At 34.6% G+C, this 27,700-nt stretch overlaps 1 protein-coding gene across 10 annotated transcripts in view; it reads left to right on the top strand.

The window, feature by feature from the left end:
- The window catches only part of IPO11 (importin 11), a 212,120-nt gene that overhangs the window by 68,293 nt on the left and 116,127 nt on the right, over positions 1-27,700 (top strand). For all 10 annotated transcript variants that reach the window (XM_045061184.1, XM_023256975.2, XM_045061173.1 and 7 more), the window contains exons 8-19: positions 1,857-1,905; positions 3,821-3,891; positions 6,312-6,504; positions 7,138-7,290; positions 8,627-8,670; positions 10,105-10,195; positions 13,013-13,060; positions 13,865-13,970; positions 16,591-16,717; positions 20,566-20,599; positions 20,911-20,951; positions 22,291-22,407. In XM_045061184.1, coding sequence (XP_044917119.1) covers positions 1,857-1,905; positions 3,821-3,891; positions 6,312-6,504; positions 7,138-7,290; positions 8,627-8,670; positions 10,105-10,195; positions 13,013-13,060; positions 13,865-13,970; positions 16,591-16,717; positions 20,566-20,599; positions 20,911-20,951; positions 22,291-22,407 — 1,074 coding nt within the window. The remainder of the gene's footprint in view (positions 1-1,856; positions 1,906-3,820; positions 3,892-6,311; positions 6,505-7,137; positions 7,291-8,626; positions 8,671-10,104; positions 10,196-13,012; positions 13,061-13,864; positions 13,971-16,590; positions 16,718-20,565; positions 20,600-20,910; positions 20,952-22,290; positions 22,408-27,700) is intronic.

Genomic DNA, 27,700 nt, shown 5'->3' on the forward strand with positions numbered 1-27,700 from the left:
AATGATTAACTTGAGTTCTTATTCTGTTATTATATAAACAGAATAAATCATAAACTTATTTGTACTACAAATTAGCTCTCTATGATTTTGTAAATTCCTCTTTCTCTTCTTCAGCTCACTAAAATTGATGGCTTTTACAGTTTTCTGCTTTCTTCGGAGTACCCCTATTGATGAACTAATTTTATTTAAAAGTAATAGAATAAAATTCCTTCTATGTTGTCATTACTTTAAGGGACCATTGGACTACTGTATAAATTTAAAATGTGTATGGAATCTCGATGATCTTATTCTTCCTATAATGAAACCTTTTGCTCTTATATCATCTTAGGATTTATTATTATTATTTTTTACCTAATATTTTTCAATTATTCTCCATTGTGGTTAAAAAGATTGAAATACTGTGAAAGTGGAAGAATGATGAAATTGCCAGAGGATGGAGCGGTAGTGAAATTGTCATCCTGTAGTTTTCTTACTGTGTTGTGCATTGCATTCCATCTTTCAAGAAGGAATAAAAGAAGACTGGAAGCACTGTCTTTTTATTGTATCTTCAGCTTTTGTGTAACACATTGAGAATTCAAAATTCATTTTCTGTCCACGTGGCAGAGAAGAAAATTGACAAGAGAAAGAGGTTTCATAATTTTTACATGAGTCAGAAGATGGATGCTTTCAGACAGACTGAGAGCAGCATTCTAGACCCTAAGTGTGACGGTGAAATTCTCCAAGTGAAATCTCTTTCTCAGTCTTCAGATAATGATATCCTAGTTAAATGGTCTCAAACTCAAGAATGTATGAATGAAGAATATATCTCTAAGAACAAAGAGGAAATAACATTCTATTCTAGTCATTTGTAATTAAGGCCTTTATCATGTGGTTATTTTGTGACAAAAAGGTGGACCATCCTGTTTGTTGAAAGAACATGTGACATCTTGTATGATGTTTATACACCAAAATCTATGGAGCCAGAAAGTCTGGGATTTTTAAATTCTTAAAAATTAAAAAAAAAAACACCTGTTTATTCATTTTTGAGAGAGTTGGGCGGGAGAGGGAGAGGGAGACGTAGAATCTGAAGCAGGCTCCAGGCTGTCAGCACAGAACCCTACGTGGGGCTCCAACTCATAGTCTGCGAGATCATGACCTGAGCTGAAGTCAGTTGCTTAATCAGAGCCACCCGGGCGCCCCTTAAAAATTTTAATGAAGTTGTTTTTTACTATCCCTTTATATATGTAAAATTTTTATATTTCTTAAATACCTATTAACAAATAAGGGTTGTTTAGATTTTTACCAGATGACAAATGGTGATACTTGTCTTATATCTGAAAGCTAATATATTTAATTATTATATAATTATATTTAATTCATAATTTAACTATATATTAAAGATAATATTTAATACTTGAACTTCAGAACCTCTCCTTTCAGTAATTGGTACCATTTCTCCACATACTGCGTACTTACTGGTCCTGAATACTGCTTCTGGTTTCTGGGGTAGAGCAATAAACACAGACAAGTTCCAGTTCTCAGAGAGTGAACATTGTAGTGGGAGGAGGCACATATTACACAAACAGTATGTCGGGATTATATGAGCTGTGAAGATGGAAAAACAGGAGAATAGAGATTACTTAGAAATAAAATAATAAATAATGTTTTATTGTAAAGTGATTTAGGTAACTGAAATGAGACTTTGAGAGATGAAATGTTCTATTTTCTTTGAAAGGTTTGTTTATAATAATAGAATGTTTTTTACTTTATATAATTTTAACTTATTAAAATGATATGGTAAATCTTAATAGTCTTGTAAAAAGTATAAGGGAGATGTTTACAACAATAAATTGAGACATTAAAAAAATCTTTCCTAGGGTTTTTTACATGGAATATTTGACCGTCTGAAACAATTTCTGGAATGCAGTAAGTACTTCTTTGACAGTAGATTTTACTTGTAGAATCTTTATTCATGGATTGCTTCTGCTCTGCACTTGGAAATCTGGAGAGAGGCTAAAATCTTGTGTCTTGATGGTTAATTCTCTGAAGTTAAATTGGAGCTCATCTTTGTCTGATACATCTGTCTTGTCCTGAGTATTGAGGAAACTTTTAAAATTCTGTTTTGTGTCCATTCTTTGTAGATGCTTTTACTGCTATTGCTCTTTTCCATGGAAACATGGACAACAGTCATATATTTAACAAATATTTATTAAATGTAGCTCCTCTGCCACATGCTGTTTAGACTTTGTATAGATTCTTTTTTTTTTTTTTTAATTTTTTCTTAATGTTCAATTATTTTTGAGAGAGAGTGAGTGAGTGAGCTGGGGAGGGCCAGAGAAAGGGGGACAGAGGATCTGAAGTGGGCTCCGTGCTAACAGCATTGAGTTCATTATGGGGCTCAAACTCACAAACTGCTACATAATGACCTGAACTGAACTGAAGTTAGACGCTAAACCGAGTGAGTCACCCAGTTTTGTCACTCCATTTACTTCCACCCTGATCTTTGCTGTTTCTTTCTTTTCTTTCCTTTCCTTTTTTTTTTTGGCTGAGATTTTTCTTCTTTACTGATGTAGACGATGTACTCCTATGAGCTTCCCTCTTGTAACAGCTTTTGCTGCATCTCAAAAGTTTTGGCATTGGGGCGCCTGGGTGGCGCAGTCGGTTAAGCGTCCGACTTCAGCCAGGTCACGATCTCGCGGTCCGTGAGTTCGAGCCCCGCGTCAGGCTCTGGGCTGATGGCTCAGAGCCTGGAGCCTGTTTCCGATTCTGTGTCTCCCTCTCTCTCTGCCCCTCCCCTGTTCATGCTCTGTCTCTCTCTGTCCCCAAAATAAATAAACGTTGAAAAAAAAATTAAAAAAAAAAAATAAATAAATAAATTACTACCTTAAGTGGTACTTTAATTTTGCAGATCTCTGGTTCAGAATTTATATTGGCTTGTCTTTAGGACCCTCTCTAATTCACTACCCCACACAAGAGAATTTAACATCTATATTTCTGTTGTGTTGAGGATAAACACACCTACAGACACAAAATGCACACCCATGTGCTTGCATGCCCACATACACATGTGTACATCCTGTATATATGTATGTATTTGGAGACTTAATAGGCTGAGAAGATATTTTAGTGTACTCACTTTTAGGGAGTTGTTGATTATTTGATGTCAGTCATTTTCAGGAAAAGCATTGTTGAGTCTATTTCTAGACACTGTTTTGGGTATTGTGCATGCGAAGATGATTAAGACAACTTACATAAAGTAATTCATTTTAATAAAAGTGGTCATTTTCTTTGGTTACCTTGTGGAGATGCAGAGGGAAGAGTAGGAGTCTTCCCAGGAGAGACTAACGTAAATGATGAGATGAATAGAAAGAATTTGTTTATAGAGCAGTTAATGGGCTAGTGGACAGTGTTCTGAATGTACAAAATTAATTATGCCAGGCAAATTATCCAAAGAAAATTGTCAGAAGATCTAGGAAAAATAATGAGTATTTTAATCTTTCAGTACTTCGTTTTTACTTTGCTTGAAAAATATTTCAACTATAACTAATTTAAATTTTGAGAATATGATAAGCTATTCACAGATTAAAATTGCTACTATCCTTTTCCTTTAACACGGACTTAGTTTGTATTTTAGGATTAATTTTGTGAACATGGCCCTGCGAATTACTGTGTGTGAAAACTATAAATATTGGTAATGCTTAAGCACAGTACAGGATTTAAGATGCAAAATAGGTGAAAACATGCCTGACCGTATTTTTCCAGCAAGTTTTGCCATTGTTTTGATTGTGAATTTATGGAGTATTATAAACTCGTACTAATATTTGGATTGTATTTTTAACAGGTAGAAGTATAGGTACAGATAATGTATGTAGAGACAGACTGGAAAAGACCATCATTCTTTTTACTAAAGTGGTAAGTTTTCTTTTTACCTTAAGTATGTTTTCTTACATAAAATATACATAACTCAGATTTGATAAGGAAAATGACATAAGCATGCATTCTCACTTTAGTGTAAAGTACCTTATTTTCTGACTACAGCAAAGCTAAAAAAAAATGGTATCTTGAAGTATTTAGAATGAATGTAATAATTAAGTTTTATATGCTATATCAGTATAAGTCACTTTGATGAAAAAAAATAATGAAACAAAACCACAAACCTAATAAATAGTAGAGAGGTTGAGTCTTCTGAATCTTATTATTCTCAAGCCTACTGGATGAAAGCAGAGATAAAGAAGATAACAGTGTAGCTAATCAGGAAATAGATCATATATAGCAGGCAGTATATTATCAGGAAGTTATTATATTCATAAAGACATTGTCATTAATATCAAACACCTTTTGAATAGAATTATATGAGTACACTGTGCTAGGCAATGTGTCTAAATTTCTGATAAAACTAAGTTTTATAGAAACTGATGTTTCTGAAATTTTGGGCTGAGGATGGTTGGGAGAAGTATATATAGTTGGGTTGTAGCAATCAGGAAGACCTGGTTTGAGAACTGCATTGAACTAAAACAGGTTGTTGAAGACAGCTGTATGTAAATTTGTAGCCTGTTTTCCCTCTTTCATTAAGTTTTATTAATAGGGTTAAGTTGTCTGTTCCCTGGGAGGGGAGAAAAGAAGTAGAAATGAGCTGTTCTTATTGCTGTGGTTAAGTAGCAGTTACCTTTGGTTTCAGTTCTCCTTGTTTCCAAGTTATGTTCTAACTAGCCTCAACAGCAAAAGTCTACCTAATCTTCCAAGATCCAGTATAAAATTGGCTCAGGTATTTTAAGTTAAAAACAAAAAAATACAAAGCGAAGTAAAATGACATCATGTGATTAGTGGGGCTGTGTGGTGTTGATGGATAATTTTATTTATAAAGTTTTCATATTTATAATCTCTGACTTGATTAAAACTTTAAAAATTGGAACTTTCAAACATACATCCAAGTAGAATTGAGTGACTTTGAGTCTCCATGAAGTCATCACTTAGCTTCAGGAATTATGAACTTCTGTTGAAGATTAGTTCTGTTTTATCTCTATGCTTCTCTCTCCCCTCCTTGCTGGTTTCTTAAAAGCAGATCTCAGATATCATATTAGTATTATCTGTAAATACTTGAATATTTGTCTTTAAGTGATAAGGGGTTTAAAAAAAGAATGTAACACAATGTAAGAAGTAGGAATGACTTTTTGTTATCATGTAAATATTTAGTCATTATTTTGGTTTTTCTCAAAATTTTTATAGTTCTTTTGTTTGAATCAGGATTTGATAGTGTCCAAGTTCTCTTTCCATTTTTTTTTTCGTTGCTATTTATTTGTTGAGGTAATAGGTAATTTCCTTGTAGGATTTTCATGTTTTGAATTTGGCTTCTTGCATCCTGATATGTTACTTACCATGTTCCTTTGTCTCTCTACCCCTCCTCCTCCAATATTTCTTGTAAATTTGTAGAGGCTTGATCATATTGAGCTTTATTTCATGGAGGAGGGCGAGGACAGCAAGGATACTCCACGGGTGGTGCTGTGTATATCTTGTATTGCATCACATCAGGAGGTACAATGTTGAGTTGTTTAAAATGATGAGGGAGCTCTTTAAAGTTCCCCAGCAGCTTTTCCCCTATTATTTTAGAAGCTGTTCATGATCATGGCCTAGATCTGTTTTTTGGTAAGGGATTACAGAATGATGACTTTCTATTGTATTTGCATTTATTAGCAGAAATTCTGTGAAGAAGAGATCTGACTCATCAACTTATTTGATAAGTTGAATCGAAAATACAATTGATGCAGGAAAGGCAGGATAATTTTATTTTATTTTTTAACATTTATTTATTTTTGAGACAAGAGAGCATGAACAGGGGAGGGTCAGAGAAAGAGGGAGACACAGAATCTGAAACAGGCTCCAGGCTCTGACCTGTCAGCACAGAGCCCGACGCGGGGCTCGAACCCACGGACCATGAGATCATGACCTGAGCCGAAGTCAGACCTTTAACCGACTGAGCCACCCAGGCGCCCCTCTTACTACTTTTTAAAGTCTTATCTTTTATATACTTACAATTTTTGTTTCATATTTACCCATTCTTACTGAATTAACTATGAAGTGGGTCTGTTTTGGACCCTCTAGTAGAAGTAATAGAAATACCTGTCATGAGATATAATTTGACATAATCCACATTATATGATATACCCAAAGAAATCAATTACATGTGTATTACGTGCAAAACTGCATGTATGTGGACTCGTGACCAAGGTTCAAAACTTTACAAATGTATATTAGCAAGTTATAAGATGTACTTATGGATAATTATATTCCTATATGAATTTGGGGTAAATACACTTTAATTTTTTTCTTTATAGCTTTTGGACTTCTTGGATCAGCATCCGTTTTCATTTACTCCTCTAATTCAGAGATCACTGGAATTTTCTGTAAGCTATGTATTTACAGAAGTTGGTGAAGGCGTTACATTTGAGCGATTCATTGTTCAATGCATGAATCTTATTAAGATGATTGTAAAAAATTACGCTTATAAGCCATCCAAAAATTTTGAAGGTAATGCCTTACTGGTAGTTTTTTTTTTTTTTTAATGATTATTATTTCTTTATTTTATATGTGAAATAATTGGTATTTTTATGCATTTTTTTGAAATCTTATTTACATGAAATAGAGATAAGTGTTAGAGACTTTAGTATGTGAGTGCTAGCTTTAAAGGCCATATAATGCACTTAGTAACTATCTTTGGTAGCACAAAGAGCAGTTGAAGCCTGCCGGTTTGGGATTAATTACTCCAGTAACCACTGCAGTTAATGTTGTACTTATTTGCACAATTAAATTTTTTCTCTGACTTGATATGAAGTGAGTTTACTTCTAGACACGGAATTCATTTGTGTGTGTATATACAAGATGAATGAGAAATTATCTTAGAGATGTATGTATATAAGTCACTGCACTGTGGTGTGTTAATACAGCATGGTAATGTACAGGCTGTAGTGAGAGGATGGCTACAAGATGATGTGTGTGTGGGGCAAATAAGAATTGTCTTTGAAATTTGCCCTTGATAAAAATGAAAATCCGTACACCACTTGCTCTTTTTCCCCGAGGGTATATTTTTAATTCATTTAAGTTACATAATCCAATTTTGGTCAAATGTTTGTATGATTAACTTGGAAATTTTATGTTTTCTAGACAGCAGTCCTGAAACTTTAGAAGCACATAAGATCAAGATGGCATTCTTTACATATCCCACTTTGACAGAGATATGCAGAAGATTAGTCTCTCATTATTTTCTGTTAACTGAAGAAGAACTGACAATGTGGGAAGAAGACCCAGAAGGCTTTAGTAAGAATCAGTTTTTCAGTTTTCCCATGGCTTTTCTCCCCCTTTCCTAAATACATATCGTCTCTTTGAGTGATATATATAGCACTGTATTTTTAATATAAAACTTTTGTTCTGAGAGTCATGGCTTTTAAAAATTAATATATCCTCTCTTTATTATCCATTGGAACAAAAGCAGAAAATGATTTTTTCAAATATGTGGAGTTTTCTCCAGAGATAGACCTTTTAAAATTTTTAGATGTTCCTATGAACATATCATATAGTTTAAATCGAAAACACCTCCTGTCTCTATTATCAGGTGTGTGATTCATCCCGTCTTATACTTTATTTGTAGAAATTTTTATTTCAAAAATAAATTTGGAAAATTTCTGAATTGCTGAATGGATCACCTATTTAAATTTTAATTTAAAATGAGTCTTTTGATGATGAAAATATTTTTCCAGGAGATCTTTTTTATCTGTTTGAATTTTAGTAATAGAATAAATGTATCTGAGTCATTCCTACAGAAAATCAAGAAATCGTCTGCCTAATAAATAAAGTACCTGGTGTGTGTCTGTAAAGTGCCTATGTGCAAATTACTTCGGCCATGGTCAAACATAGGCTAAATTTTAACCTTTTTTCATCCCTTTGGGTGACTTTATATAGTTCTGTTCATGTTCCCTAATAATTTAAGAATGCCTTAAACATTTTGATAGACCTCTCCCTCTTTTTGTTATGTAAAAATAAATTTATTTCATTTAGAAAATACAGCATTACAGTGTATCCTTTTGTGTTTTTGCTTTTTCTCTTAGCTAAAATCTTCTGTTTCATATTGCTTTCTTTGGGTAGTATATATAGTAATGTAATATGAATCACTGAATTCCTCTATCTGTGAAAGTCCCCTAAAGTATTTTATTTTTTGAAAATTTGTCTTTAAATATTGGGAATTTTTGGAAAATGTGACTATTTTAATTTACAAAACATATTGAAAAAAATTATTGAGATGAAATAATACCAGGATTATAGCTGTTTTTGAATGCTTATACTATGTACAATCAGATGATATCAGATACTTTGAAAGTGACAAACATTTTGAGCTTTCCTGCATACAGAATTTTTAATGAAAGTGCAAATGCTATGTCAGCACTTGATAGGACACTGATATTCACAGATATGATCTGTAGTTTATAATAAATATGTGTAAGGTGTTGTGTTCCCAAGGATTTGCTTTCAGTAAAATGTTTAAAACCACTCATGGAAATAGACTGGTTATTTAAAATCTTGATATTCCAAACCTTGATTTTGGAAACATCATTATTGCATTTCTGGAGAGCATCATTGGTCATATTTTTAATTACAGCAGTGGAAGAAACAGGGGGAGATTCTTGGAAATACAGTTTGAGGGTAAGTATTGATGGAAAGAAAAATTGACAGGAAAATACTGTCAATTTCATGCTTAAAATATTGTGCAAAAATATGCTTAATATTTCTATAAGTCTTAGTAGAGAATGATATTCTATTGATGATTCTAAGCATTAAACTAGACAAATTGAGAGGAAAGTACTTAATTAAATTATGAATTTTAACCTGAATTTTTTTGTTGTTAAGTTGGGGGTTGGAAACAGAAGTTTTATTTTACAGTCATACTGATTGGAAAATAATTGTCATTGAAGAAACAAATGTTTTTGAAAATGAAAACTGTCTTTTTGGCTGGAATGATTTTTTTCCTCTCCTAAGTATTTCAGTAATTCTAAAGCTTTTTTTGATACATTATTTCTTATACCACCTGGTGTGATTCTCAGAGACCAGCCCACAGTTTTTAATTTTAGAATGCTTTCTAAGCATGCATTATTGGTATGGCCAACATTTGAGAAAATTTTATCAAATGTAGTCTTTGAACTATTTTTTTAATGAAAACTTGTGTTTATATAATTTACATGATTTTTTAATTTTTCTAAAAATGTAAATGTTTTTAGTTATATAAGATTACATGGAAAACCAGAGAGATTATTAATAAAAAAATTATTAGTGCTTTAAAATTAAAAAAAAATTAACCACTTTAATTTTTTTAAACTTTGTATCCCAAACTTCATTTATTCGTCAACTCATGGCTAGTCTTGTTTCATATAAGTAAACCCCCAACCCCAGTTGGATTATTTTAAAGCAAGTATTTGAGGTGACATATCATTTCATTTGTACATGCTTCGGTATGTATAGAAGATTTTTAAAACATAAAGCATACTACCTTCAAAATGTGTAATTCTTTTATATCAGGAAACATGTAGTGATTCAGTACTTTTAAGAACCAGAAAGAATCATTCTTTTTATATACTTAACTTTGACTTCTGTTACTGTTTGTGTCTGTTAAAAGGAATACTATTCTGTGTAGTGAATTGAACTCATGAGTTGTGGTTGTTACTTGTTATGTCATTGCTAAGAAAATTTATAATTTTTAATGTATTAATTCCTGGGTAGTCCGTTACAGCACTGAATCTGCAAATGAATGTGGCTTCATATTGCTTTTTTAATTTAAGGAGTTGTTAATTAAAAATGTTATTTTCTCTTTGTAGTTTTACTTTTTGAATACATAATGCTAAATGATTCAAATAGTGAAATAAACTTTTTCTATTTTAGGAATCAAGTTAAATTTTGATTCCCCCCCCCCCCCCCGCAGTATATTTATAAACATTGTAATCTGCTTTATGTAAAGATACCAGAAATTGGAAACATTTTTGGAGTTTTAGGATTTTAAGAATGGGTATTCTTTTCTTTATTGTAGAATTAATCAGTACAATATACCATTGTTGTCACTGGAAATTTGGTTTTTTTCCTCTCTAGCCTTGCACTGAAGTACTATTTATAGATATATTCCATGAATATAATCAGACTCTTACTCCTGTACTTCTAGAAATGATGCAAACACTTCAAGGTGAGGTATATTTTATGATACTTTATTAATGCATGTTGACTTAAAATAGTTTGAATGCCTGCTATGTGCAATGCACTATTTCCTACACCATATAATAGAAATCTGAGAAAGACCCGAATGTGTTCTTTTGTTTTTTCTTTTCTTTTTTTTTTTTTTAAAGTTTATTCATTTTGAGAGAGAGAGAGAGAGAGAGAATAGGGGAGAGGCAGAGAGGGAGAGGGAGAATCTGTGGGGCTCTAATCCACAAACCATGAGATTATGGCCTGAGCCGAAGTTAGGAGTCAGACACTTCACCAATTGAGCCGTCCATGTCTCCCGCAATGTGTTCTTTTCTGTTGGATGGCTTTCAGGACAGAGAACAAGAATGGGCAACTGATGAAGGCAACCTTGAGATAGGCATTGAACGTAATAGTTGGATTTTGTTCTCATAAACACACTAGCCTCAGAAGCGAAATAGTGCTTTACATGGTCAAGTATATTGGATGGGGAAATAGTCTACCTGGGGCGTGCTGTGGAAAGCAGTGGGGAAAAAAGATGAGAGTAACAAATGTTAGGCTCAGAATGGTGGTAGTGGGAATGGAAAGAAGGTAACAGATTTAAGAGAGAACGATGATGCGAAAATTTTGTTATTTGATCTTTGTTTGCAGCTACACAAGTAATTAATTACTTAATTGCGATTTATCATTTTTGACTTCTCTGCTATATAGTAAATTCTGGGACGAGGGCACTGATCATATCTGTCTTGTTCACACATTCCCAGTGCCTAGTACACTCAGTAACTGTTGATTGACTTTTGGCACCTAATTGACTACTGAGCAAGGGAAAGTGATCAGACATGATCCTGAACTTTAGAATCTTAATGACAGGGAGACAGTTGTTAGTAGTGGTTGGAGATAGAGTTTTCCTTTTGGAGTGTGTGTATAAGGAGGCTTGGGAGAAGAAAAACAAGTTCAAAGACTGAACGCTGAGATTTTCACCTTTAAGCATAGGAAGAGGTGAAGGTCCTACAAAAAAAGCCAGGTAAAAAACTAATGCAAAGATGTAAGAAACGGTATGGGGGTGAATCCTGGATAGAAGAGCATGTTACTAGAAGTGTCCAGTGATGGAAGAGGCAGAAGGCAGTAAAATCCCCTGAGACAAAAGATTATTTGAATTGTTGGGGCAGGAATCACATAGTAAGGGATGAAGGATTGAGTAGATGATGATACAAGGAAATAACAGCAAGAGAAGCTGCCATAGGGAAGGAGATGCCTGATCTTGTTTGTAGTTGTGCGAGAGTAGCTCACTTCATGCTTTTGTTCTCTCAGAAACCTAATAGATAGTTTTTTTCCCTTGGTTTATAATTTAAGCAAGAACACTATCAGTCAGGTTTTGAATTTGAATGTTATTGTATTTTCGTATGGATTGATTTCTAAGGTATAGTTATGAACTAAATTCTTAAATTCGATGGTATTTAGACTGCTTAAGTTACTTTTTTTTGTTGAGTTGAGAATGTCATTTCCATTTTCACCCATGCATTTATTATTATTTGTTTAAACCACTGTAGTAAAGTGGATAAGTTATTTAGGTTACCCTCTGATAAGTTGTTGGGTGCTTATAAGGTTTTCAGTGATTACAAAGTTTAGTTTTCTTCCTAGTTGTGGAGCAGTTTGCTTATTTAGGGCTGTATTTATTCCAGCGTATTAGCCTGGTGAGCTTAAGAATTCATACTTAACAGCAGAAGAGTGCTTTGATAAACTTGTTCAAAATCTTTGTATCCTAGAGCAATAGACTTATTAAGTAAACTGCTTTTCATGGCTTAACCATCACACACTCCTTTCTGGACAGTAGTGGGAGACTGCCAACTTTTTAAAAAATTTTTTAATGCTTATTTTTTTATTTTGAGAGAGTGGGGGAGGGGCAGGGAGAGCGAGGGGAAGAGAGAGAATTCCAAGCAGGCGCCATGCTGTCAGTGCAGAGCTCAGTGTGGGGCTTCAGCTCACAAACCATGAGATCATGACCCGAGGTGAAGTCGAGTTGGATGCTTAACCTTAAGACTGAGCCACCCAGGTGCCCCAGAGACTGCCACCTTTTTATTCTGAAGGTTCTACTTTACATGATGGCTCCCTTTTCTGTTGGCACTTTTCGTTGTGTTGTCGTCCTTTAATACACTGTAATGATCTGACTTAGTTTTTATATTTCGAGATGCTTGTGTGAATAGCCTGTGCTTGGTTTTTTTTTTTTTTTTAATGTTTATTTTTTTGAGAGAGAGACACATAGAGTATGGGTGGGGGAGGGACAGAGAGAGAGAGGGAGTCACAGAATCTGAAGCAGGCTTCAGGTTCTGTCTGAGCTGTGAACAGAGCCTGATAGGGGGCTCGAATCCACAAACCGCGAGATCATGACCTAAGCTGAAGTCAGATGCTCAACCACTGAGCCACCCAGGTACCCTTGTGCTTGTTCTTTTTAAAAATTTTTCTTTTGTGGGATTCATCTTTGTATTCTTTCTTTTAAGAGGTTTTTTTTTTTAATCAGGGTATAATAAGGTATTATGAGCTAGTTAGCAATTTGTGGCATATACTTTGCTAGGATGTTGCTGACATAACATTTTTCAAATATGTTATAATGATTTTTAAAATTGAAATAAGGTTTTACATCTTGTACCTGTGTTCTCCATGATGATTACAAAACTTAGGCTTTCCATTTACATGTCCATGTATATTTAATATCATGAAATTTTTTGTACTTAACTGAAATGGTAAACTAACAAATTGAGTTGAAATCAAATATCTTTTAAAAATTAGTTTGATTTACCCTTGTTAAAACTTATTTTTACAGGGCCCACTAATGTGGAAGATATGAATGCACTATTAATCAAAGATGCTGGTATGTTAAACTAAAGTGATTTTAAAACATTGATTTCTTGAGTAATAAATATTTGGTATGTCTAGTTTGTGGCAGGTGTTACTCTGGGAGGTTGGGATACAGGGGTACCTACAATTTAGGAACTGTGTGGTGGGGGAGATAAGCAGACCGTTGATTATAACATAGTACGAGTTGATTAATTCTAAAATAGGTGGCAGTTAAGTAGTACATTGGAAAACCAAAAGGAGTTTTGGTATGCCTAGGGAAAGGCTCCTAAAGAAGTGTAATATGAGAACACCAGGATCAGTGGGAGTTAGCAAGGGGAGGGGGCCTGTATGAGAAGAGAGTTCCAGGCAGAAGGAGCAGTATGTACAAAAACTTGAAGAGAAAGGGAGCAAATGCAGTTAAGTTTTGAACTGGGAGTATTTTGGTTTAAACAGAACGGAACATAAAGCCTTAACGGTTTGTGCTGAGAGATGAGGATGGAGAGAGGTAGGTATGTAGGGACCAGATCATAAAATACTGTGACCCTTTGGAAGCAGATGTTGCTTTTTAATTTTTATAATTTGATTTGAATAGTTTTAATTGAATGCAATTTTCTGTTTGAAAGCACTAAGGGCTGTTTAGGAAAAAGTGTCTAAAGAAGCTTTAATCTTTCTGAAATTGCTATTTAAGTGATTTGTCTGATTAACATTGTAAATTTTCCCTTATTAGTATATTACATGTTTTAAAGTAGTTCCTAAGGATTAGTTTCTTACATAGGATACTTAACATTTGGCCCAGCATCTGAAATTAAATTTTTTTTTTCTCAAATCTTCTTTGTAGTGTATAATGCTGTTGGATTAGCAGCTTATGAGCTGTTTGACAGTGTTGATTTTGATCAGTGGTTTAAAAACCAACTTCTTCCAGAATTACAAGTCATTCACAATAGGCAAGTATGAAATTTGGTGTTTATGATATACTTATTTTACTTTTTAATTTTCTGATGAAGACAAGACATTAAAATTGCATAAAATTTTTAAAAAGTTATAGTATGACTTAGCTGGTAGTATCAAGTGTAAAAAAAGATGTGCTGTTTACAGGTAAGAAAAATAAAGACACTTATGTTATTTTACTTCACATGTGAATTGTCACAAGTATGAAATGTTTGTTGTTAGATAAGATACTTTGCAGGAGGAAATTTTATGCAAAAGTAAGGGAAGATGGAGGTCGCTGAAATGTAGGAAGAAAATGTGTACAAAAGAAAGCCAGTGGGATACTTAGCATGAGCTGAGCCTGGTGTGATTAGTAGTCTAGCACACGGGGTAGCCCTGAAAAGTGACTGACTGTCTTGGGACCACACAGCATGCTGCAAGTCTGGAAGAGGGTAGATAGGATGAAGGGACACCATGGCGGAAAGAATTTGGACACACTTTAGGGCTGTGTTGTGTTGCCTCATTGAGTAGGACAGACCTTTCTGACACTTAGTAGGACTTTTCCCAGTTCTTAGGTTTCATATGTATTTAAGTACTTGACTACTTGATTTTAGGTACCGAGTGACCAAAATGTAAGGGAAAAGGACTCTCATAGTTTCTGTAATTTTTTTCTTCTGATTTATTTCTGTAGATGTGGTGCCTATCAGAATGTGTCGCATGTAGTCTTAGATAGCGTTTTTTAACTACAATAATGAATGAATAGAAGATATCCACGTATGGCTCATTTTATAAATCTTGAGAGCCATAGAACTGTAGAGTTGGAGATGCTTTAAAAGTAATTTTGACAATGGGTGGCTGGGTGGCTCAGTCGGTTAAGGCTTCCATGTTGATTTTGGCTCAGCTCACAGTTCATGAGATCGAGCCAAGCCCCAAGTCAGGCTCTGTGCTGGCAGCGTGGAACCTGCTTGGGATTCTGTCTGTCCTCTCTATCTGCTCCTTTCCTGCTTTCGCTTTCTCTTTCTCTAGAAATAAACATTTTTTTTTAAAAGTAATTTTGCGCAATAAGTTGCTATTTATTGGTTGAGTTAATCATTTATTCAGTCATTGAATATTTTCAGTTTGCCATGAATTTGCTATGCCCCGTAAAGTGTGTGGTGAGTAAGATGTATTGTGACTCTGCCCACAGGAAGTTAGTGAACCTTTGATCTAGAGAAAGCCTTCAGTAGAAAGACACATGTGTGCTTTGATTTTCCTTAAAGCCTAGAGGCTATTTACTCTAGATCTGTGTTGTCAGGTACAGTACCTGCTACATATGGCTAATGAGTAGTTGAAATGAATTTAATAAAAGTGATGAAATGACTTTAAATTGAAAACCTGGGGAGTGTAAAATATGTATTGATGTTGAAATGATAGTATTTTGGATATATTGAGATAAATAAAAATATGAAAATTTTACTTTTTACTTATTTTAATGTGGGTAATAAAAAATGTAAAATCACATATTTGCTTACATTATATTTCTTCTGGACTGAGCTGATCTAGACCAGTATTTCTCAAACATGCATATGAATCTATTGGTGATCTTGTTGAGATGCACGTCCTGATATAGGTTATATTTTAGGGTCTGGGTCAGATTGTATGATTCTGTCACGCTTCCAGGATAATGATGCTGCTGGTCCAGGGACCATATTTTGGGGAATAAACTAACTTCTAATTTTAACTCTGCCCAGAAGTGACTGTGATCTAAGTGAACTTAGAATTTGAACTTTCTGAGCTTCCTTCTCTGTATCCGGAATAGAATGTTGACCGTAGCAGTCTCGGAGATCTCAGTTCAAAATTGATGGTTCAATGGTTCCTCCATTACACTGTATACAAGTCTTGTTTACTTCCACCTCTGTGACTTCGTTTAAACAGTCCCTGTCCCTTCAAATAGCATCTTCTCGATTTTCTACCCAAGTATTATTTAGCTTAAAGGCTATTCAATCCCATTTCCCCCACCCACTCCTTTCTCTTCCTTTTCTGAAATCCTAGTATATAGCTTTACATTCTTTAATTCTTTTAGGTGAGTTGTAAACGTTTTGAGGGCAGGGAATACTTAAACAACTATTTTTCAACTTTAATGAGCAGTTCTTTCTATGTGCTTAGTCATCTTAAAATTTGATAATTTTCTAAAAAATGTGGAATCTTCATTAGCTTATTCCATTTATGCACAAAACAGTTATCTCGCCACTAAAATTTATATAGTATCAGTAAGAGACTTTATGGGTAGAATTCTTAAACATAATTGTTTATAGCTTTGTGGGTCTTTTTTTCTTGCTTTAAAGAGCCTTCATTTCCTTTAGAAAAGACGATCATAGAGAAAGAAATGGGTATATTGTTACTGAAAATGTTTCACAACTTTAAAAATATCATTTCTGATAATGAGTCACATTCTATGATAGGATACTTAAATTTGAGAGCTTAGGTGGTTTTGTAGTATGTGTACTGTGGTACATTTAGAAGTGGCTTTTAAGTTTTTATATAAACAATACAGATTGCTTCCTTACTATATTTTAAATTTAAATGATAAAATACACTAAATGAAGTATACTTTGTAGAATATTTACCATTTTAATTTCATGATTTTTCCCTATTCAGATATAAGCCATTGCGACGCAGGGTGATTTGGCTCATCGGTCAGTGGATTTCTGTGAAATTCAAGTCTGACTTAAGACCCATGTTATATGAGGCAATTTGTAACTTGCTTCAAGATCAAGACTTAGTGGTATGTTCCTTAAATGTTTTAAGACTATTTTTTATAAGTTTAATTTATGTTAAGCTTCATATTCAGGAATAGTTTATAGATTTAGTATGTTGGTAACCTTTCACTCTTGTAGTTATTCCTTGGCAAGCAGTTTGATTTAAGGGAGGGAAGTTCTTTGATTATTATTTACCCTTATCACGAAGAGTCAGTGAAAAGACATTTAACTAAACTCTAGTTTTGTAGAGTCAGATGACATTTTTTCAAACGATTCTTTTTTAGCTTACATATTTTTTTTTTCTTATTCAGTATGGATTTTGTCATTCTCATACTTGAGGTACCACCATCTAGTTCATCTTGACTGTTAATTTTTTCTTTGTCTCTCATTTTTGAAGGGATTTTTGGTGTGTGTGTGTGTTTTAGCCTTTGGAATTGTTTCCTTTATAATAAGTGTTGACATAATATTCTTTTTTTTGGTAGAGTCAGAGAGGGCACAAGTGGGCAAAGGGCAGAGAGGGAGAGAGAGAATCCCATGAGGGTCCGAGAGAGAGGGAGAGAAGAGAGGCTCACTCAAAGCGAGGCTTTATTTTATGCCCGAGTGAATATATTCATGACTTACTGTACATATTCCTTGTGTTGGGCTTAGACTGGACCCTAGCATAGTCTTGAAAAGATGGAGTCTACTTGTCTTTTACTCAGTTTCAAGTTATTTTTATGTAAAAATACGTGATTTTTTTTTTCTGCCCCCGAATTAGGCTGAGGTCTTGTTTAATCATTTCTCAGTATACTCCTTTAAAAAATTTTTTGAACCCATTCTATCAGCCTGTTTTTCAGCAAAAGCTTGGGCCATCCTTTTCTCATTTCCACGTGTGTACATAAGCTACTTTCTGTGGTGTGTGTGTGTGTGTGTGTGTGTGTGTGTGTGTGTGTGTGTGTGTCTTAGCCATTGCAATTGTTTCCTTTATAATAAGTGTTGACATAATATTTTTTTTTTTTTTGAAGAGTCAGAGAGGGTCAGAAAAATAATGTTCTGTGAAGGAAAACATAATTAGAAAGGTAAACCTGTTGGCACTCCTGGGTGGCTCAGTTGGGTGAGCATCCAGCTCTTGGTTTCAGCTCAGGCCATGAACCCAGTGTTGTGGGATCAAGCCCCGGACTGGGCTCTGCACTGTGTGTGGAGCCTGCTTAAGATTCTCTCTTTCTCTATTGCTCTCCCAATTAAAAATAAATAAATAAATAAACCCATTGTAGAAGCTCAGTGTATTCCAAAGGCAGATAGAACTGTTATTTGGATTTGTCACTTGGCCATTATCTACTTTGTGTAAATAGTTGGGAATTTACTCTAAATATAATGCTGTAACTATTAAATAGTTTAAACATGGGAAGTTACAAGGGAATCCAGTTTTATTTTACCATGTCTAAATTCTTAAAAGTTTATTAATAAAACTGTTTAGATTACTGTTTGCTGGAATGAGTTTACTTTTGTAATACCTTTAAAGTATTTATAGGTTTGTTTTTCTTTGCCCAGTTGGAAACATTTGCTCTTTTCTCAGAGGTATCAGACAGAAGACATTAAATGTTTTATGAAAGTGTTACAAAAGGATTAAATTTCACTTAAGTTTTCTTAGGGAAATCGAGAAATTTTTTGAATCTTTTACTCATTTTTGAGGTATCTGTTCAGAAAGAAATAAGAGAAATTTAATTCTGCACTTTAAGAGTGGAACATTAATTACATCCCAATAAGTATTACTGGAGAAAAAGGGTTTCATGGCTGGATAAGTTTGGAAAACACTGGGCTAAATATTCCAGTAGTCCTCTTTGCTTTAGGACTGAGGAGAACCTTTGAAACATACATTTGAATAGGGACTATCCAAGATGACACATACACTAATATCTAAGGAATACTCTTAGAGGGAATGCTGCTATAGGTTCAGCTTTTGCCCTTTTCCTGTGTATCTTCTGGTGATTTCATCTCAGTTTTACACCTTCTACACTTGTTTGATCCTGCCACCGATATTTTGTTGATACTTCTTAAGACTTTGTTTAGTAAGGTACCAAGTTAAGGTTGCACACTTTGGCCTTCTAGTGTGTATAAGATCTTTAATTTCAACTTGTGAGAAATGCTGGCTAATGTGGGAGGATACTTTATACACATATTTATGTACACGGCAGTATACAAACACGTAGTATGTACATATGTATAGATGTGTTCATGTGTGTATATATGCATGTGCTTATACAGATACTGCTGAATCTAAATGTTCTCTGGCTTTCGTAATCTACATTATCTTGCTTGAGTGCTTTTACAGGGTTGGGATAGATTTAATCCTGAGCAAGTATGGTTATCTATGTGGCTTCCTAACCTTATAACCACGTCGTCACAAGACTGGCTGCAACAGAGTAGAGATAGTGCAGGTGCACCGGGGGCACCTGGGTGGCTCAGTCAGTTAAGCATCTGACTTCGGCTCCGGTCATGATCTCACGGTCCATGAGTTCAGTCAAGCCACATTCGGGCAAGCTCGAGCCACTTCGAGTTCTACGTGGGCAATGTGGAACCTGTATGGAATCCTCTCTCTCCCTCTCTCCCTCTCTCCCTCTCTCCCTCTCTCCCTCTCTCCCTCTCTCCCTCTCTCCCTCTCTCCCTCTCTCCCTCTCTCCCTCTCTCCCTCTCTCCCTCTTTCTCCCTCTCCCTCTCTCTCTCTCTCTCCCCCTCCCTCTCTCTCTCTCTCCCCCTCTCTCCCCCTCTCTCTCCCTCTCTCTCCCTCTCTCTCTCTCTCTCTCTCTCCCTCTCTCTCTCTCCCTCTCTCTCTCTCCCTCTCTCTCTCTCTCTCTCTCTCTGCCCCTTGTTTACTTGTGCCCCTCCCCCAAAATTAATAAATAAATGAATAACTGAGTTTTAAAAAGGCTAAATCTTTAAAAAAATATATAATGCAGTTACTGGAGAAAGCAACTTCTCAAATAGGACTCCATAAATTTTATAGTATCCAAGGCCACTGGGTGGAGTACATCTCTATCTCTGATAGTTGCCTGACATTTTGACATTGTCATTTGATCTGGGGGAGTATAATGCATATTGAGTGAATTTCTTTCCTTTAGTTGAAACGTTTAACTAGATAAAGAATTTAGTCGTGGCTTGAGTTCATGTTATGTTTTGTGGAAACTCTGGGTATCGTAGCCTCTGCCAGTTTAGCTGACCAAATCCCAGAAAACCCTTGAAAGAGAGCGATAGGGATGATGCTGTTGTGGTGTGATTTGCCCGGATAACATGCTGACACACAAATTAAGATTTGGAAGTGTCAGGAACTTGTACAAATCTTTGTGTATTTGTGAACTTTGGAATTTAGAAAATCTCAAAATAGATCTTTGGATATTTCACGGATTTCCTGTAATTGTGGTTGCAGATGGGAATGTGTGTTGTTCCTTCTCCCTCCTCTTTCCATTTTCTCCTCCCTCCCTCTTCACCAAACATCTGCCAGCTTCACCAGCCTCACCCATTTGCCTGTCTCTCATCTGTGATCTCAGCCTTCTTTCCCTGTGTGGCAGCACCTTTGTATTCTTCTCTTAGTCCCACCCTTGTCTCACACTTAGGGCAAATTATCCATTTTCCTGGAAGCACCCCCTGGATTAAAGACTGTTGAAACAAATTATGAGAAACTGAGAAGGGTGGGAATGGACACTAGTTGATAGTTGACTTTTTCAAGTCTTGTTGCAAAATAAGAGGAATATTCTTTTATTTCCAGATGTTAATAACCTCTGTGACTTTAATATTAGCAAAAAGTAAAAGTGATTTGGAATAAATTTCCTGCCATTTGATATTAATGATATTTAGTAGTTTCAGAATTATTAAAATCTCATGATGTCCTTTCTTTTAGGTCCGTATCGAAACAGCGACAACACTGAAGTTAAATATCCTTTAAAGAATTTAAAAATACTTCATTGTGATGGGGTGCCTGGCTGGCTCAGACAGTGGAGTGTGTGACTTTTGATCTGAGGGATGTGAGTTCCAGTCCCATGTTGGGTGTAGAGATTACTTAAAAATAAAATCTTTAAAATAAAAAATACTTCATTGTGAAGAATTTTAACACTTTTAAGTAACTTTTTTTGCGAAATTTGTTAGATCGCTTAAAATATAGTTTTTGATTATTATATTTGGGTTTTAGATCTATTTTATTCTGATGAACCTCATACATTCTCAGTGTTCCTTAACTGCTCTTTACCTGTTGATGATTTTGAATTTAGAACAGATCAGTTTCTGCCGGTGAGAATATTTTTAAGATTGATCACAATCTGCTATGTCTTTTGCAAATTAAGTGTTATTTTATAAATGAAATTATATGTATGTGATACTTATTGAAGCCAAATTTAAAAGTCCATTAAGATTTTGGAAGTTTACTACCTTTATTGGTAATTTTTTAATTCATAACTGTTTATACTTATATTCTGCCTTTTTTTTTTTTTTTTTAAGCTATCTTAACTGTTTTGGAGGTGACTGTTAAACTTTTTTTTTTTTTTTTACCTTTTTTCCAATTACAAAACATCTAGTAACTTCGTTTTATCTGTGTCTGTTACTTATAGTCCTCAACTATTTCTTTGTGTATATATGCCTGTATCCTGCATTAGATTGTAAATTACTTGAATAGTAGAACACCAAATCCTAATGGGTCATCTTTTTATTCTTCATTTAATTCCCAGAAGCCCACATGGTGTTTCACTTAACAGGTACTCAGTTAAATATGTTAATAAGACTATGGCAGTAGTATTTATTCTTAGGAAGACTAGGCAAGAAGAAAGTTACATGATAAAGTGTCTGTGTGTACTTCTTGTGGAGGTCGTACATGGACAAACTTGTAGAGAGGATTTTCATTAGGAAAAGAATCATTAGATATTTTGGGATGAAATAAATATGTTTTAGAAATCTGCTTAAAAATGAACTATCTGGAAGATCAGATGTGTGTTTTATTTAAGTATTTGGCATTCTGTGACCTATTAATCCCTACTGTCATTTTGTAATCTAGGCGTTAACAGCCAGACATGGATATTTGTTTCCTATTTCCTAATAATAAATATTCGGTCATTCTTTGAATAACAGATATATATCTATGGAAAGTGAGATCTCCATGCAGCATATCTTAAGGGCCACATCAGAGAGCTGGTATGCGAGTATACTTATTGGTATTTCTTTTGTTTTAATGAGTAGACTTTGCAAAACAAAGTATCTTGTGATTGGCAACAGGCACACAAGGACACTGACCAGACAACGTTAGCAGCTTAGTTTAGCGGTATAAAATTTAAACGCAAAATTTGGACACGGTTTTCCACTGAAAACATGGTTCACTTTGTGGATGAGTTTAATTCTAAAATGGACCAATTAAGGAACAATAAGAAAAAGAAAATCCCCCCCCCCCCCAAAAAAAAAGAATGCGATTCCTAAACGTTGGCAACTTGAACAATTTCAGCTTTCTTTAGGTAATGCTGGAGTTCTGGTTGCTGATCTCTTATTTATTGCTTTGACATTATGATTTAATTTTGTTATTTCAGTTTGTGAAGATATTTCTATTTCTCTTATGACCCTTTGTTTTTTTTCTGTTTACCTGCAGTATTTGGAAACCATGTTCACACTACTTTTTCAGCTGCTGCAGCAAGTTACAGAATGTGACACAAAGATGCATGTTTTGCATGTCCTTTCCTGTGTGATTGAAAGAGTAAATATACAGGTAATTTTGTTGTAAAACATTCAGTGTCAGGTGAGTGGAGTATATGTAGGATTGCAGTAATAGCTTTGCTTTATCTACATTGTTTAAAAGTTAACACATTAAAATGCTTATAACCTATACGGTTGTGATTTTGCTTATATTGACATGTGTACTCGCATTTTAGAAAAATGACTTGAGAATATTAAAATCTAAAATTAAAAAATTTTAAAATGGGATCAGTAATGTAGAGGGGTTCAGAATGCAGAATTTTATCTGTCTTAGTAGAACCAGTTTATATTTAATAATACTTCTTAAAATTCAGTGTGTTTGAGGACATAGCCACAGGTGTGTCAGCAAATGCAGCTATTTTCAGAGGTCGGTTATATTTACCTTCAAAATTAAATGTGTTTTGCAGTTTGGTCCACATTATGTCCATGTTTAGCTTAATATAAAAATGATATGTAAAGTTCTCAACAGATATTAAATGTTAAGTTAGTTATTCAGCTTCCCTATGTCTCCTAATTTGTGTGAAAAACTAATAATCCAAGAAACTACCTTATAATTAATTACCCTTGTGGTTTCTCATATCCTAGTTCACCACTCCATATCCTTGTTCGAAAAGTACTGAAGTAAATCTGTGAGTTACTAGGGAAAGATAACTGAATTCATGTCCCCAGATTTGGAGTTTGTTCCTGTGTCTTTTAGTGAGTTCTGATTGCTTGAGCTTGTTCTAAAGTAATTGATGAGAATTGCTATCAATTACTGAATAATACTAAGTTACCAACTTCCATGCTAAATAATTTGCATATATTTCTCATTTAATCCTCACAAGAACCTTTGGGTGAGGGTTGGAATTTATCATCTCGAACAGTTTGAGATTTTAAGGAACTTGTCAAAGTACATACATCTTGGTGGTATTACCAGCCTCCGCAGTCAGCATGCAGCTCCAGCGGCAGTTTTGAGTCACTGTTAATCACTTTGAGCAGATCTGGGTTCGAGTGTCTAAAAATAGTGTTACCTTACAATTTCCTTAGTGTTTGGGATTCTTATTACGTTAGTTACGTTAGTTACGTTATTTCATTTTGATACTCGTTTATGAAGAATATTGAGAGATTTTGATCATCCAGATAGTTAATTGAGACTCTTTTAAACTCCTTTCAAGTGCTTGTGTCTCCTGTGTCGTTTGGGTAAGGTCTTTAAGTTTGTGTCCTTATGTGTATATATATATATTTTTTTTAATGTTTATTACTGAGAGAGAGAGAGAGAGAGAGTGCGCACGTGCGCGCAGGGGAGGGGTAGAGAGAAGGAAACACAGAATCTGAAGCAGGCTTCAGGCTCTGAGCTGTCAGCACAGAGTCTGATGTGGGGCCTGAATTCACGGAGTGGTGAGATAATAACTCATGGAGTGGTGAGATAATAATCTGAGCTGAAGTCAGATGCTTAACTAGTCGAGCCACCCAGGTGCTCCATTGTGTCTAAAATAATAAAGACAATTCTGAAATCACTTGACTCACAGGTGTCTTAAGTATGAAATTATTACACATGTGCAGTATGCTTTAGATCATTATACAAATGCAGTAAATTATTATTCATTAAAAAATTGTAGAAACAAGATGTGACCATTTTTTGTAATCTTATTTAGATACCATCTGGCTAATGGAAATGTATTAAAGATTTCTTTCTGTGGAAATGAATTTTCTTACCTACATCCTCCCGAATCTCTAAATCTTTTTAATCCTAGGTTGAAATTCCTCATGCTTAGTAAAATTTAAAGTTTATTTAAATTTAATTAATTTATTTATAAATAAATTATAAATATTTATTATAATTTATTAAAATATAAATATTTATTTATATTTATAAATAAAATTTATTTATTTTTTTTGAGACAGAGAGTGTGTGCTTGTGTGTGCACAAGTGTGGGGGAATGGCAGAGGGTAGGAGAGAGAGAGAGAATCCCTGTCAGGCTCTGTACTGTCACTGCTGAGCCTCACGCAGGGCTTGAACCCGTGAACCATGAGATTATGACCTGAGATGAAACCAAGAGTTGGACACTAAACTGACTGAGCTACCCAGGTGTCCCCTCATGCTTAGTAATTTTAAAAGTGCTTTTGTGTTTTTATCCATATGCACTTTTTAGAACACAGATAGCCTAAGCAACTCAGGTGACTGTGTCACCAGTAAATAGTAAGATAGAGTTCATCCAGTAGTATTTTGTGTTTTCAGAAATCAGGAAATCATCATGAAAAGTATTTTCAGGCATCTGACTCTTTAAATTTCCTGTGTTAACCTTTGAACAGTCCTACTGCTTATATATCATTCACCTGTCTTTCATAGGCTAAATTTGATTTTTGCCCCTTGGGTTACAGACAGTTTGAGCCATCTTACAACAAACAGTAAGATAACACATAATGGTTTAATTTTGAAGATTCAGTGAAGTGTCACCATTTTTATAATATAATGTACAATTATTTAAAGATTATATTTTCTCTACTTTTTGAAAAAGTAGTTGATAAATTATTCCATTGCGGCAATCCAGTAAATACATAGAAGAAATAGGTAATCATCAGGTTTGGATGTCAGGCAGATAGTCTTTGAACTTATGCATTTCTGAAGAAAAAGAACAAAATTAAAGGGCCTGTGTGAAATATTAAATATTTTATGAAAATTATATCTAAAAGACGTGTCATTGGTACTTACTTTTTAAAGTCCCCATGTATGGAAAACCTTCTTAGAACATTTCTTAGGCTGTCACATACTTGATTTTCAGTAATGTGTTATGAAGGAAAGTGGATACCTCCCTGTATATGATGACTTAACTCATATTCTATTTTCTTTTCGAGTATAGGTGCCAAAAGATGAGTGTATTTGGTGTACTTTCTCATCTCATTTGTGTTAAGCTGATAGTTTAATGTTTTATAGCGTTGTTATTTAGCCCAGTGTCTAGTAAACATTGCTAATTCCACGTGATTTTTTAGGTGTTGACCAAATAATTGATATTGGCCTACCGAAATAGCCCATAGATGGTAATCATTTTCAGGATTGTATATGAGCAATATTTTTCCTTAAGTCTTTTCATTGAAATATTTTGAATGTACAGAAAAGTTACAAGACATCCACACCTATATATCCTTCACCTAGTTCTTTCAGGTTTTAATTTTTACTGAATTTTCTCTTTTTTTAATCTGTGTGCATATACAAATTCTTGTTGTTAAACTCTTTGAACTTTAGTTTCAAGCATCATGGCACTTTGTCCCAGAGTATTAGACTTCTCTTCTTAACATAACCATGATTAGACTCAGGAAACTTACATTAATGTAATATTATTATCTAATATCAAGTCCATATAAGATTTTCTCAGTTTTCCCAATAGCATACTTTTTAACCTCCTCCCTTTCAGCCTCAGGGAACATATTTGGCTCTCATGTTCTCCCTCTCTTTTCTTAAAGTTTATTTTATTTATTTTGAGAGAGAAAGAGAGTGTGAGCGGGGGGGGGGGGGGGGGGGGGGGGCGGACAGCGAGAGAATCCCAAGCAGGTTCTGTGCTGTCAGTGCCCAGAACATGGGATGAATTGTGAGATCATGCCTGAGCTGAAATCAAGAGTGGGATGCCTAACCTACTGAGCTACCCAGGCGCCCCCTCACTGTTTTTTGATCTCCCGCTCTGCACCCTTGTTTTGGGGGGCTATCTTTTGCAACAGTAACTCTGGGTGATTATTGAAATTCATTTTTGAAGCAATAATTTAAATTTAGAATATCATCAATTCCAGTGTACAGCTACGTTTGGGATGTAAATATTTTCTGACTTTTGAATGTACTCCCTTTGTGCCCCTCCTTGGAAAGTGTTCTCACTTGAATATTAAAACCAAAATTGGTTTATTTTCCATGTCAGTAGAACATGCTGTTATACATTGTTTTCAGTTAAGTATGAATAAGCTAGGTACTTTAAAACCTGTGTTTTTACGTACTAGTTGGTCTGTTTTATAAGCTAATTGGAGTGATCTCTGAGATAAAGAACACTTAGCAAGATTAAGTGCTCAATAAATAATAGTATAATTAAAAATTTGAAGATAAGGTGATATATAATAAATAGGCTTGTAATATTTTTTCAGTTTTATTTCACTTAAATATTTGGGCAAATACTTGTCTTTTGTAACCTTCCTCGCATCCTCAAGGGCAACGGATTCTACACCTTTTTTGCTCCCTGTTTAGTGTGTGGCATTTTGTAAGCAAAAATGGGAATCTCATTTTTCTGGGAGTAATTTTTAGTTTTAATACGTGGGATTGAAATAGCTATTGCTGCAGTTGTGAAGGTCTAGTATTTCTGTTTGTCATGAAGCCTACTCTTCATCAGAGCAATTCCCAATACAATGACCATAAACCAACCGAGACTCTGGAGCGCGGTCCAGCTTCAGTGTAGATCCCTTTTATTTTTTAAGAAACTCACTGTCAAGCTGTGCTGTCTCTCAGGGCTTATTTTTAAAGAAATGTTTTTATTTTTAATTTTTAAAACTGGTTAGCTTAATCCATGTGGTTTTAAGAATCATATCTTTTAAGAAGGATTTTCTTGGGATGCCTGGGTGGCTCAGTCAGTTAAGCGTCTGACTTCAGCTCAGATCATGATCTCATGGTTTGTGACTTTGAGCCCCGAATCAGCCTCTGTACTCACAGCTCAGAGCCTGGAGCTTGCTTCACACTCTGTGTCTCCCTCTCTCTTTGCCCCTGCCCTGCTCACTCACACTCTGATCTTTGTCTCTTTCTCTCTCTCAAAAATAAACATTAAAAAAAATTTTTTTAAAGGATTTTCTTCTGTGTTTTCATTATACCTCCTGTACACCTTTATCATTATACTTATCTTTTTTCATTGTAAGGGTTTGTAAGTGTACCTTTACATTCTTTTCTTTCTGGTGCCTTGTCCTCAGGGCCTGTTACTGGAGGATGCCATCAGATAATTGTTGAATGTATGAGTAAATGCTGACTTTTTAAAACAGTGTAATTTCCAGTTAGGTAAGCTGTTTTATTAAAAAAGAACTAGGGTATAATAACGTTATCTGTTAAGCTCTCGATAACTGGTTACATTATGTTGCTTTCCTAAATTTTATTTCATGCAGTAAATTTGGTACTTATTTTAAATTCTTGAAAAATAATAACCGTAGAGCTTTATGTCTCTGATTTATTTTTAAAAAGATACATACATAATATATTTCATCTAGAAAATATTCAATATTTCCTTCCTGGGACTTAATAATGTTCTGTCATTGTGTCTTGAAGGAAATTGCCTTCTTTCCTAATACAGTCCTTTTGCTTCCCTTCC

This window comes from Felis catus, chromosome A1 (genome assembly GCF_018350175.1).
Source record: "Felis catus isolate Fca126 chromosome A1, F.catus_Fca126_mat1.0, whole genome shotgun sequence".
Classification (NCBI taxonomy): domain Eukaryota; kingdom Metazoa; phylum Chordata; class Mammalia; order Carnivora; family Felidae; genus Felis; species Felis catus.